This window comes from Scomber scombrus, chromosome 10 (genome assembly GCF_963691925.1).
Source record: "Scomber scombrus chromosome 10, fScoSco1.1, whole genome shotgun sequence".
NCBI classification, from domain to species: Eukaryota; Metazoa; Chordata; class Actinopteri; order Scombriformes; family Scombridae; genus Scomber; species Scomber scombrus.
Genome location: NC_084979.1, coordinates 18,459,606 through 18,473,711, shown reverse-complemented (window position 1 = coordinate 18,473,711; position 14,106 = coordinate 18,459,606). Strand labels below are relative to the sequence as shown.

Here is a 14,106-nt window from a genome sequence, read left to right as displayed (position 1 = left end):
GATCCGGCCAGCACAGGCCCTTCCCCCCGCAGCCGAGCACCAGCGGCTTCTCGCAGGGTGCCAATTTTTGTTTTTTTTCCTAGGACGGCGAAGTAATAGCCCGCCCTGCTCTGCCTCTGATTGGTTAGTTTTCGCTGCCTTCATTGGTTGGGTTGGTTCACTTTAGACAGGACGAGTGTGATTGGCTAAAATTTAGGGTAAGAATGTAGGAGTAAGCCTATCAGAGACAGCGGAGGGTGGGTCGTGGCTTTGCCATCCTAGGGGAAAAAAACATCGCACCCGGGTTGGAGTCAAATACCAGACTTCCGCTGCGGCTTTTTACAATAAAATCCGCGTCAAGGAACAGGCAGTTTTGTAGGGCAAAAGGTAGTATACAAGGCTGGATTAGTACCCCCAGGGGCCCCTGGCCACTGACGCTCATGGACCCCCCACACAGTCTCGCCGCACAAATCACGTCCATCCGATGTTACCCACCCTGGCCATTAAAATCCACCTTAATTGTTTTGAGCTTCGAGTCAAGCTGACATGTCAAATCACACACCTGATGGTCAAAAGCTGAATAAATAGTTGAGCTGGGCTGGGAGCAGGTCTGACTGTACACTTCAATAAACCAAGTGCTGAAATAGTTATTCCACTCACAAATCAGTGTATGGCTCGAGACGACGGCAATATTGGTGTTCTCTGAAAACCACCCAACCATACAACACAACAGTTTTACACTACATACATGTGACTGAATATACAACAATGCCATCCCGACGCACACACAGCACAGCTGATTGCAGATTTCAAAATAAGGGTCACTAAAGTAATCGACTAACCACAGCCTACTATGCCCTGCTGACCAATCGTCACTTGCCCAACCGTCAAAAATGAGACATGAAACACTCAATCGTGAGACTTGATTTTATCGCATAATTATTTGACAAGATCTGAAAAACCTGTAGGATCACATTATTTACTGTATTTTTAATGGATGCCCAAAGTCGTCAAATACTGGTACACAATTTCCCTCCAGTGCCCACCTGTTTCAAAAGGTGCATCGTATTAGCAGCAGTCATTTGCATTATATTTTAAAGATATACTGTATGCCAATAAAGTTTGTACTTGTAATTTCATCCACTAGGCTACTTGAAATCGTATGACAGCCACAGCATAGGACCATTGATTCATTGGTCAGCAACTATCATGTCAAATGGCTGCACATCCCTTGCACTCATTGTCAGAGCATTTACTTGTTTTTTGGCATTTATCAATTGACCTCTATGTTTCATTTAACTGGTAGCTACTTCAAAGTTGAAGCATTTTTCCAGCGTGTGTTCTGATATCCTACATCTAATACCCTACTGAAGAGGATGTGTGGTAGTAAACACCTTAATGCAGTTATTTTGGAGATAAACACCCATCCTCCGGTAAAATCTTGCATGTCTCCTGGTTGCTTGACTCAGCTCATCCCTTCTGTTGGAGCTGGTTATCGGCCTCTTAAAGACACAGAAGCTCTGCTCATACTGTGTAAGAGTAAACCTCAATTAGCAGTCTGTCAAAGCAACCTGCTGCACTTCATTATATATATATGTCCAAATTACCAGTAAAAACTCAAGCTGATCCTTTTGTTCTCATTCTTATTAAACTAATTTGTATTTCATTTCTTTGTGAAAACAGATGATCTAAATGAGGATGCAATATGAGCAAAAATAGAAAATAATGATTAAGTATTTATTTTGAGACACATCATTAGGAATTGTACTATGACCTGTGATGTCACCGATGGCTGCTGATCAGGCTGCTTTTCTGACAGGATTAATGCTTCACTTTGAATAGTCAAGGAATCAACTCACATTTCAATCCCTATTTCACACGTACACACAAAGAAAAATATCCACAACAAAAGAAGAACAAAGGACAAGGTCGATGTTTAATTCTGAAAACTACAAAGCTCAAAACAACAAGCATCCAACCAATCAGGAGTTGTGTGATAAATGATCAAATAGCAACAAATATCAATGACAAAAGTTAAAATATCCATTCACATTTGGAAATTAATTCAAAGAGGACACTTTCAGCTTAATCACAGCAATACAAAAAACAGCACACTACAATGATAGACTTGTGATCTTTTGGCAAAATCCACACCCCTCTTAGAAAGTCTGAAAGAACAGTCTCTTTTTCGCGCTTGACACACAGGACGCACTCTGTACTTCAGCTGTTTCAAGTAACCAAGAGGAATATTACATTTCATTGATTGCAAAACGGTGGAGACAGACACACACCAGTTGCATATGAGCAATGAAGAGCTTTATGTTGACAGTGCATACGGCAAATATTTTATAAAACACTGAATTAAAGTTACTGAAAAAATGACAAAAATATGTACATCCCTGAAATAAACAGCAAAATCAAACTGAATGGAAAGAAAAGATGACATTCTGTGTGCTTATAATTATATGAGCATAGCGTTAGTGTTTCTACTCTTCACACTGTCATCAGTCTGTCAGGCTTTTATTGTACCTACCTTTCACACAAAAAATTTAAATTCACCCTTCTTATTCCCTCTCTCATGTTGTTTCTCAGTCTCCCATAAAAACATTTAGCAATTCATTATTCTATGAGAATATAGAATTTCTCAATAAATCTGATGGCTTGCCAATTTCAGTACAGTCGTGTCTGAAAAAACATAATACTAACATGTTCATAGGTGTTTGATCATGGGCACATGACACTGTAATGTTTTAAAAGAGAGATGCCCTTTGACGGCTTGGTCAAATGGTTATTTTTCCATATTCACAACCAATCTTTATATACAGCACAATTATTAAACTGGATCATGGCTCAAACAAAGTATTTGCTTCCTCCCTCACAGACCTGCAGTAACCACACAGTGGAATCGTTTGACATCAGCTACAAACCATCTGTATTATCAAAGGCATGGGTAGAAAAGGTAAAAACACTGATTGTGTTTAAAACTCATAGTCCTTTTCGGCCATGTCAATTGCCCAGGCGAACTTCTCTCTCTGGGTTTTGTTGTAGATCTTCTCAATGGGAATGCTCCATTTCTTGCACCTGGAGAGGAGAGAAGATAGATTATTTTAGGGCGAAAAACAGCAACATTCAACTATTCACTGACTGCATTACTGCTCACTATTCACTAGATAGAAAATATGGAGTCTAGTAAAATCTAAAACTATTTGGCTCATGTGCATTGCATTAATGTGGTTGGGACTTTATTAATTACAATCTTCTTTTTTTTTTTTTACTACTTTTTAGGCTGAACTTGGAAAAAACTGTCCACTATGACAAGTCAAAGTGTCTGCAGTCTTTTGGAGATCTTAGGTTCAGTCAAGCCAAAGGTGGGCATTTTGAGCTTGTGTCACACTTTGAATGGGAAGCCCTTCGCCTTGGCATGTATCAGTTTGCATGACCACCATCAACCACACACAGTCTAACTGGACAGACCAGAAACCTAACCATTAGTAATTCTCTCTGCATTGTCCTGCAGATAAACCCATTCTAGGGGGAAAAGTACAAGTAAAAGTACATCATAGCCTCTGTATAATACTGTGTTATACACATCAAACATAAACTTCAATTTAAGACATTTTAAGTTTAAGAAACACATTCGAAACCAAGGGATCACATTAATTTTAAGGCATGTCTGATCTAATTTCGAACACAAATATTAACTGTGTTTTGATTACCTAATGATTTCCGATTAAATTCAATTCGATTTTATTTATATAGTGACAAATCACAACTGAAGTTATTTTACAGAGACCCAACATTCCCCCATGAGAGCACTTGGTGACAGCGGCAAGGAAACGGGAAGAAACCTCGAGCAGAACCATACTCTAAAGGTCACACTAGAAAGAAAAATACATAAAAATGCTAACAAGCAGGCTAGCCGTAATCACTTCACTGTTGAGTGCAGTGCTAAGCAGCGAGTACCGCTCCACAACATACTGTATAGCAATGAGCAGCTACTGAAAAGAGGTGATGCAACTTTAAAAATACTAAAACATATTTGGCCTATATGAATCAAATCCAAGTAGCTAGCTAGTAGCACACCAGATATCCTCCCAACTAAATTCAGGCAAAGGTGGTAGATTTTTTCAAACTAAATTGAAAAGGCTGCTTACTTCGATGTGTTAACTGTGCTGGAAAGGATAACAAATTGTTTCAGCGAACCTCTGTACGGTTTGAACCCACTACTATTGTATCACAAAATAACATGCCAACCCGGCTAGCAGTCAAGCCAATATGTCTTCATCTCTGTTACACGTATACACGTATACACACACACGCACACGCACACACGCACACACACACACACACACACACACACAGCACAACTATTTTGTACAACAGGTTCCCATGCACCACCCTGAAAGGGGGGACCCCCATCCCTTACGCCTTACAACCAGGCAAAACACGGAGCATTCCTGTATCCATTGTACTTGAGGAGGAGGCTCTCCATAAATAGCTGTGGGGCATGGGTTAGGGAGGGCGGCCCACTGTTCCCTTTCTCTGTGGCATGGCTCTCCATTCAGCTACAGACAGCTCCTCATTGACTTCCCACATGGAGGAAGGAGTGCTGTTTGGGGACGCTCCCTGGCTTTCAGAAACAAACCCCATTGTTCCTCGCGCTCACACTTTTTTCTTCCTCTTATTTTCCTTCTGCAGCCGTTAGCTTTTTTGCCTGTGCTGCTCCTTTTCCTACAATGCAAGAGAATTTCCTGCCTTTTTGTCACTGAAGTAGATATTATGCACCCCGCGTGCCCAACCAGAGAAAGCCGGCATATTAAACAGTAGGTGGTTTACTATTTTTTTATATTGTGTTAACACCTGTGCTCATGTTATATAATTAATAAACAGAGATAAACAACTACTGCTGTGTCACATAAATACCATGCAACAGAGATGCGTGGGTCCAGGTAGTTGAGCTTGGATGTGCCCAGAGCGATCTGCTTGTTCTCCTCTCTGTCTGTGGCCTGGACCTGGAGCTTCATCAGCTGCTCCTCTATCCTCTGTACAGCTTTACGTTTCACCTCCACAGCCCTGACAGAGAAGGGAGACACAGACAGACAGGGGGAGGAATATAGATACGTACAGAAAGAGACACATACAAAATATATGGTGACTAAACTGTGAGAATCTCTTGCACAGATCAACAGCAACTTCTTATAAGCCTCCTTACTTTTTGCTCTTGTCATCGTGGGAAGCCTTGTGATCACTCTTGGCAGCCTTCAGCTGCTTCCTGGCTGCAGACAGTTGATTCTGTTTCTCGTCGATCTGCAATCACAACAACCTGAGTGCACTATCTACATCACATTAAGAGGGAATAACTTTACCATTCACAACTATAACATAAATTCCAAATATTCTTCAGGACAAACAAGACATGGTGGTACAACATAACATTTGATAATGGCAGAGCAAAACATTTTTTTTAAAGAGCATGGGGGTTTACCTTAGTCTGAAGGGTTTGCATGGACTTCTCAAATGTTTTGGGTGGAGCTCTCTGGTGGTTACAGAGGATGGCCACTGCCCGGTTGGCACGATTGTAGGACAGAATCTTAGCTAGGACGTTGTCATCAGCTGGATACCCAAATACAACACAGTGATAAACGAGAAGTTTAAAAATGATTGAAATTGATTTAATTTAATTTAATTGAAATTCAACACATTTTGCAGTGTTTGTGCATTTAAAGGCACAGTAAGTATTAGTCAGATATATTAAATCACACTGGCAACCAAGCCATCTATATAGTAACCCATTGTTAATATAATTACACAAAATCTGTGAAAATATAGACAATACCTGACTTGGAAGGCCTCCAAAGTTAGTGTAAGTGTGTACCTTGTGTATCTGTAAGTTTCAACCTCAAAGCTCCATCTCTTCTTCTACAATCCCCACTGTAAATTCATTTCACCTCTCCCCTTTATTGTTGTCACCTCAGTATCACAAAGTCTGTCTGTAGATATATTTCGGTGTACTGGCTGTTACCAAGTTATTTCAACAGCTCAACACTGCTCATTTAAACTTACGGTAAACTAACTCTTTTTAAAATACATTTTTTGTAGGAACTGGAACAGGACGTTTTATTTATATGGATATTCTACTTTATTTTCCCCTGCCAGGTATGTTTTTTTCATGTTCCATGTTGAATATTTTATTACAAGGCCCGAAGAGGAGCTGAACGTGCAGTTTTATTATCAAGGAAGCTCTGCTTTATTGTTAAGGTAACACTGGTTGAATTGTACAGCTGCAGGAAGATTGTCAAACACTGGGTAGAGTAATTATGAGTTTTTTCTGTGTTCAGTTTAAGTGAGGTGTGTGTGACTGGCTGAAGCTGCGCTCACTCACGGCTGGTAAGTTCCTTGAGCTGCTGTTGAAGGGTGATTGAGGCGTTGTAGGTACGGAAGACCTTGGCTGTCAGGCCGTCCATCAGCTCCTGTAAATGCTTGTTGAGAATAGAAGTCTGCAGGAGACAGACAGAAAGAGAGATCGAGGCAGAGAGGAGGAGGGAAAGAGGACACAGAAGGGCAGAGCATGTGAAACGAGTGATACAAAGTGTTTCAATTAGATTAACAGCATCCTGTTTTTCTTCATTTTAAAACAAAAAAGCTACAAATGCAAATATTCATGTGTGTGTTTTCTTACGTTCAGTCTGTCAAATAGGTCGTCTTCAGGCTGCTTGTTCTCCAGGAACAACTGCAGGTTTTTAAATACCTGAGAAGAAATCAGCAAAGATTCCGTTAATTTAGCATGAAATCACTTACATTTTAACACTTCACTACAGAGTGACAGTGTAAATTTTCATGAATGCACCATCACATTTCTCCCAGATGGGGGCGTCATCTTGCTTCTGTTCATGATGACAAGTACAGCTGGTTTATTTCAGCCTAGTGTGTTATTTGTATGTGCTTCGATGTGTAATTGGGGATGCAGGGAGGGAGTGTAGCTGAAAAGATGGAGCCCAGACTTGTTTAAGAATTTGTGGAGGAAAGCTGAACATGTCTAGCATGTTCATGTCTGTGTATATGTTTTTGTCTGTTATGAGTGTGAGTTCACTCCGGTAATAGCAGGAAACAGACCACCCTCTGAGGCAGAGCTGACGGAAAGCTTTTAGTGCCTGATCACCTGTCTGTGCAAACTTCCTTCTCAGCATAGCAACTTCTTATCTTGTTTACACTAAATTCACATATCTGTCAGATGTACCAACAAAGCTGCCCTCATTAAACCAGATATCACAGTTCCGTGCCTCAATGTGTTTGCCACTGTCTTTAATTTCACCATCTACTCTCACTGAGGTCATATGTTCCCCTCCTCTCTGGCCCTTCCCTTTCTTACCCTCTTCTCCACAGGGATCTTGTTGTAGTAGCGGATGGAGTCCTTTCCCAAGAAGTCAAACTCCACCACGTACTCCTGGTCGTCCATCTTGGGGTACAGTTTGATGTGCTCCACCCGCAGTGAACAGCAGCCGACTGTGTCTGCGGTCTCACCCTCCTCCTTTTCGTTACCTGCCCTCAGTGCAAGCTACGGGGAGAAACACAACACATTGTTTTCGTCACTGAAAACCTGGCAGTGTGACATTTGCTAAGGATTTATTCTCTAAATTTGATTTATCTATACCAGTAATTCTACAAGTGGGATGAAAGGTGACCTTGTGGTTCACAGAAAGGATCAAAGTTAATCTGTACTAAAAATTAAGTGTAATTTTTCTGTATTCCTCCTCACCTTATCAATGAAATAAAGTGCCACAGCTCTCTGCCTGATCCTCATCTCTTTTGACTTCCAGTCATCTCTATACTGGCTACGGAGGCGATCCACGCACTTCTTCAACCGTCGGGCAGTTTCATATTTCTGCCAGTCCTTCTCCCCCTACAGACACATAAACACATACAACTTATTTACTGGTGAAATATTGAAACTCCGATATGGTTCAGGGTTAAGGCATGATTGACAGTGTGGTTGGAGGGTAAAATTATGAGAGCACCTTGATCCTGGAGCTAGGGTTCAGCATGATGTACTTAATGGAGCTCTGGATGTTCTCTGTCCAAGACACCAGCCAGGTCACCTTGTTGTCATGGCGAACTTCCTTCCACTTTGTCCCCGGAGGAGGTTTAGGGTGCTTGGAGTCCCTAAAGAAGAAGAGATGGGAATAAATGGGAAGGACGACAACTTTTGATATGGCATTTCCAACAGGTTGGAGTGTCTCCCTGAGCATAGTGTCTCTCTAATTCCACAGAGGTGTTTCTACCAATGTGTTGATTAAGGTGCATTCATACTGTTTAAATACCAACTGAATCCATCACAAACCTGAAATCAATCTACAACAAAGCATTAATTGGGTCTTTTTTTACTAAATGGAGCAAAGCAAACTTTATATGGTAAACACTACTATAAGACAATAGTGTATAGAGAAATGTCATTGAAAAACAAACCCCCTTGATGACCAGTATGCAGAGGTCAACATGTCCTCCTGGGGTCATGTTATTGTTGGAGCACACAGCGTATTCTGACAGGAAGTCTACCTTTGACACAGTGCCGGCATATGTGCAACAGTAAATCTGACATACTGTACATTCCCCATGCAGCACGTACATTCTGTCGCCGGCGTCTCTTTGATGGCAACAGAATGCTACAAATTAGCCTTCCCATAAACTCTGTCACACACACTCGTTGCCCCTGAGGCATGGAATAACAGCGATAACGAGAAAATGATTCCAACTGCCTTTACATAAATCTAGCAATGGCAGAAGATCAAGTGAAAAAGAAGAAAAATCGAGTTGGCGAATGGAGTCGACCTACAGTTTATGCCTTTATTTGACCTTTTGGCAATAACAGCTTCCACAGGCACATGTGTTCATACATAAAAATTCAAGACCCAAGAAGTAGACATTATATTAATATCAACTTTTTCATAGTTTTTTTTGTTTTTGTTATGCTTCCACAAATTAAACTTAAATAGAAAAGGTGAGGCAGTAAGGGTGCTGATGCTGCTGTTGGTGAGATTACCCACTTGCTGCAGTTAATAATGATGTCTTCAGGTCTGATGCGGCGTTTCAACATGCCCATCTTCGGATGGTCGCCTCGTCCTCGAAAGAGGCCTGGTGGTTCGATGCGGAAGTTTCCAATCCTTTCCTTGTGGTTGTCCATGATGCAGAAGCCATACTCCTGGAGGATCCTCTCATTCTCCTCTTTAATTTTCTACAAAGAGTATTAAAGGATGAGAAATACAATGAGAGATTCCATGATGTTTTCAGTGTGAGAGTCTGCGTGAATGCAGGCATACCTGTTTCTCCTGCTTTGACATCTGTTTCCTAGCTTCTGATTGGGCCTTGAAGTACTCACTCATTTCACTGAAATTGCATTTGTTCAGGTCGCTGATCTTTGACTTCTCCTCTGAAGTCATTTCCTAAAATAAAAGAAATGACATCTGAAGCATGCCCAACATAAAACACCTGAACTTGAAATTTAATATACCCTCTGTAGACTCTAACTTGTGTGTTTAACTTGGCACACAAGTTTTCATATCCTCACCTTCCTCCAGTCCTTAAAGAAGTTCTTCCTGAATATGTCCTTAGTGGTGTACTCATGATCCAACATCTTGGCAAAGAATGTGGCTACTTCCTCAGCAGGGGCATTAAGTTTCATTGGTTTACCTACAAACGCAGAAAAACTACACTACTCTATACTATGTACTTTGCCAAAATCCAACACAAATATGTGACAAGTTCATTTTTACACACACAAACTTACCGTCATAGTAAAATTTGACTTTATCAGGCAAGGGTTCATATGGAGGTGCAAACACTGGACCCTTATGTTCAAGGAAACGCCATTTGGAGCCATCAGTAGATCTTTCCTCCTCCCACCTAATTACCACAAACAACAACAAAGTACAACCCATGAGAGAAAAGAAAAAACATGGTATCTGCTTCTCAGAAGCTAACGGTCCTTGGTGTGTAACTTCCTGAGGAAGAGATCTACCGGTATTTGTCCACAAAGTTATCTTACCATTTCCATTTCTCCTCTTCTTCTTTTTTGGCTTTCTTTCCCTCTGTTGTCTTTTTGTCTTTTGTTTTCTTTTTGGGCTTTATGTCCTAAAACAAGAGCGAATTGAATAAATTAGGAGAAAACAAAGAGTTGCAACTCCAGCCTGGAGAATATATTCATCAAAATAATGTTAAAAACGTATTGAACCTCATCCTCATCATCTTCTTCGTACTCATGTTTCCTCTTCTTGGCCTTTTTGTCATGTTCTGTCTTAACTTTTTTGGGCTTGTATTCGAATCTAGGAAAAAAAACCCATTGACAATCAGCCTTTATCTCAGAATACAGAAATGTAAACAACCAAATCTTAAATGTAACTACAGTGACAAGTGAAGCTTAAAGATGAATTTGTATGATACTCACTCTTCATCATCATATTCTTGTTTGGTCTTGTTGTATTGTGGAGAAGGGTAGAAGCCATTGCCTTCTTCGGGCTCACTCTTAATAGCAGCAGGGCTGATGTCTCTAATTCACACATTGAAAGCATTGAACTGCATATTAGTAATGCAACGTCCCATTAATCATAACCAAGAAATGACTAAGCTCACAGTAAACACAAAAAGCGATGCTGTTTACCTCACATATCCATTTTCTTTCTCCTTTTTAGGCCTGTCTATGTGGGATGATTTGATCTGTGAGAAACAGGGAATATATCAGCAGATAATTCAAATGTATTTCAAGCTCTTTCACACCTTTAAACATTGACATTGGTAGACATTAATAGTCATGAGAGGACAGTTTGTGTGAATTCAAAACCACAATATAATGATTTGGTGATCATGGCAAAACCAAAGTTAAGACTACACAATAATGATGAGAACACTGAATTATGAGAAAACGTAACACACTATTTACACCAACGATCTGTATAGCTATTCATTAAAAGGTGGCCTGGCTCTTTATCAATCTATGAACAAACCTTTTCTTCTCTCCTCTTCTCTTTATGTTTTTCCCTGTGCTTGTCTGAGCTGCCGTCACTGTGCTTCAGCTTCTCTTTGTCTTTGTCTCTGTGTTTCTTCTCAGAGTGCTCCTTATGTTCGCTGGGACACAGAAGCCACAGAGGTCAGAGATCAAGTGCAAGAGGTCGGATGTGGTCCAGATGCACAGATACAAAAAAATCTCATCAACAGAGCACCAACCACCAGTAATATAAACTTTACCATTTTTAGCAAATGTTGAAAGTGCTTTGGATGACTGATAAGAATGGCCATGGTTGTGACCCTACTACCACACTGTAGCCCACAAGTATTTCAACCGGACAAAAAGAAAATATAACAAATGTTCCACAATGGTTCAAATTATAAATACATTGCAGATGCCATTTATAGAAGTTGATTTCAGGGAGTCTTTGTGATGTATATTTACTGAAACAACACGGCAGGGTGCTTTATTAGTTTCATTTAAATCAGCAGCACTCTGCGTGATTCTTTCTTGTTTTTACTGAAAAGCTTGTTCTTTGTTTATGCTCATAGTGGCACAATCTGTATGCAAATTAACTGATTTCACCAAATATCCTCCTCATTAATGATTCATTTATAACATATACATAAGACTTCATACTGGTAAAACAAAGTATTGTGAGGATAAGTATGTGTTGTGAGGCAACTTTGATATTGTAAATATTAGTGTAGGGCTAACAAACCTGTACGGGTCAGTTCATATGCAAAAGGCTTAAGTCAAGTACCGTCTTCATCAAAAAAGGACGGTGTAGACATGGTGTCCTACCTGTTGCTGTGTTTGAATTTCTCTCGCTCCTTGTCTTTCTTGTGGTCTTTGTGTCTGTGTTCTTTGTCCTTGTGCTTGTCCTTATGTTTGTGAGTGTCTACGATACAACGGAGAGATCAACTTGATTGACAGCATTTTACAAATAACAACAAAAAAACACCATAGCCCAATGTGTAATCTGAGATCAATCTTTCCCATGTAGGTGTCTACTTGTGTATATTTAAATGTGTATATTTAAATGAGACCAAAAGGGCAGGCAGTGGATTTAGGCTTAATCAGGTCTATATTATCCAGTATCATCAGTTACATGTCACAATCCCCCTGACACAAATATAGCATACAGTGTTGTTGGAGATGACATTACACAAAAGAATAATAAAAAAACAAATATATTCATGCAGACTTGATAGTGACCTTGTCATACATTGCCAGAATTACAATGCAATATTCATGTTGTTTCCTACAATATGTGTGTATTGTCTCCAATATTTAACATAAGAAATAGCTTTTTTGCGGCAGGTTATGATTCAACTTTTGATGGGGTGGCCTGTTTTTTTTTAATTTTCTTAATGGGAAAGTCATTTTCATACTCTCAAATGATTAGGATATGCATATGTCTTCATATTAAAAAGGTTTCCAGCTGAGTTACCCTTCCTGAGGTAGACCAATGGATGCAGACCTGATCTTTGCTTCCTGCCCAGCTGTTACATCAGTTTAATATCAGCTATTACCATGCTATTGTCATAAGAAACAGTAAGACACATCCCAGTTATATTTAAACCAAAACTATACCCACACACTGGGTTTATTTCCAAACACACCAGGCAGCAAATTAAGCCTCCAAGAAGAAAAGTGCTCTGAACTTTGCAAGGTTGATGGATACTCTTGTGTAGAGACAATACATTTAGCAAAAAGATATTCCTCAAGGCATTTGCCTTTTTTAAAATAATGTAGCGCAACTTTCTTTTCTGTGACTTAAAGTTTCTAAATTCATGAGTGAGGATTCCCTGTTGGCAGTGCAGATAAAAGTCTCCAGCACAGAGATGCAGCAGCAGGCAGGCAGAGTGTGGCTGGTGGAGAGATACGGGCAGGGAGAGGCGATAAGCTCCCAGCTCCCTCCTCCATATCACGGCCGACAGTTGGCTCACTGATCGGCGCCCTGGCTGCTTCATACAGAAAAAGAAAATGGCGCAGAGACTAAGTCCTCAGCCCCAATTCTGCCACTTTCGGCTCCAAAATTCGTTGTAATTGCACGCACATATTATGAAACTAACACATGCATAATAAACACGACGCCAGGGGCTTTCGGAAACCCCCGCCAGATTAAAAATATGAGGGGCGCAAATGCACAATTCAGACCCTCTTTTTGAACAATAGCCGCAACAGAGTGGAGGAGAAGGGACTTAGTCTCTGGGACGCCATTTCTGTCCTTTAAAAACTAACAGTAGACAGGTCACGATTCCGACTGGAAACCAAAGTCATTATGAATAAAACGCCTCATCAGAGGACCTACCGCTTCCTTTAGAGCCACAATTGACCTGAAAATTATGAAAAAAGATAGTTTTAATATTTCTATTTTGGAAATGCCGGTAGCTTGCGTTATTCAAGTTTCAATTGGCATACAAAAATGAACCCCTCAAATAAATCAACATATAGAATAACATTCAAATAATGCAGAATATTAAAAAGTTTTCACTGAAATAACAAAACAAAAAAAACGTCACAACTAACTTAACGTTTCTTAACAGTTCATTCATATCATGACAATAAATACTAGTCAGCTATTGCCAGATTGATAGAAAAAACACAAAAAGAAAAAAAAGAAGAAAAAAAATATTTGATCAAAATGTACCTGAGAGTCTCCGTGCCCATGATCCCCGCTCATGTTGAAGTTGTTTTTGTTAGTGTAGCAGGTGAAGTTGGCAGAGGAGACAGCTGTTCAGGATGCGAGGCTCCGGGAGCCTTCACCGGAATGGAGTCCCAATGTGGACTGACTGCGCATGCTCGCACCGAATAGACCGCTGATGGACTAACACTGCCTGAGCGAACATTAAAATATCATCTGATACGTCCTTATCTGTTCAAACTACACTAATTAGTATTTAAGCCTATTCATAGAGGGTTCATGTTTCTGTTCCAGATGTGGTAGCGTTTTCGCTGTTTCACCTAAATGGAGCCCTTGACTGTTTACATCATATTCTGCTTAGTATTTATCAATAATCTAGGGAGTTTAATTAATGCAGCTCTGGCAAATTATTCAACTGAGACCGATATGTACAAAAATGATTAACAGCCTTTGAAAAAAAATAAAAATGGATGAATCATAT

The 14,106-nt window shown here is 40.1% G+C and overlaps 1 protein-coding gene across 2 annotated transcripts; it reads right to left on the bottom strand.

Annotated features, from left to right (window-relative positions):
* Positions 1-2,957: 2,957 nt before the first annotated feature.
* Positions 2,958-13,736, bottom strand: top1b (DNA topoisomerase Ib). 2 transcript variants are annotated; one of them, XM_062428008.1, is made up of 21 exons: positions 13,632-13,736; positions 13,293-13,317; positions 11,780-11,876; positions 10,974-11,094; positions 10,631-10,686; positions 10,418-10,519; positions 10,205-10,295; positions 10,019-10,104; positions 9,761-9,876; positions 9,542-9,663; positions 9,294-9,416; positions 9,021-9,208; positions 7,995-8,139; positions 7,736-7,879; positions 7,349-7,534; positions 6,659-6,727; positions 6,362-6,476; positions 5,465-5,592; positions 5,192-5,286; positions 4,903-5,052; positions 2,958-3,060 (listed from the first exon to the last, which is right to left on the bottom strand). In XM_062428008.1, the coding sequence occupies exons 1-21, from the start codon at positions 13,662-13,664 to the stop codon at positions 2,958-2,960; spliced, it is 2,295 nt and encodes a 764-aa protein (XP_062283992.1). In that variant the 5' UTR covers positions 13,665-13,736. The 2 variants fall into 2 exon arrangements, with proteins under 2 accessions (XP_062283992.1, XP_062283993.1); XM_062428009.1 differs by having other exon boundaries at positions 10,019-10,095; positions 10,418-10,510.
* Positions 13,737-14,106: the final 370 nt, after the last annotated feature.

Bases quoted from the DNA above. Each gene is read 5' to 3' on its own strand.
- top1b (XM_062428008.1), bottom strand. From the start codon at position 13,664: ATGAGCGGGGATCATGGGCACGGAGACTCTCAG. The intron at 11,877-13,292 runs GTAGGTCCTCTG...GTTGTATCGTAG, and splicing joins TTGTGGCTCTAAAGGAAGCG to ACACTCACAAACATAAGGAC. The intron at 8,140-9,020 runs GTGGGTAATCTC...CTTCTTCTTTAG, and splicing joins ATCATTATTAACTGCAGCAA to GGACTCCAAGCACCCTAAAC.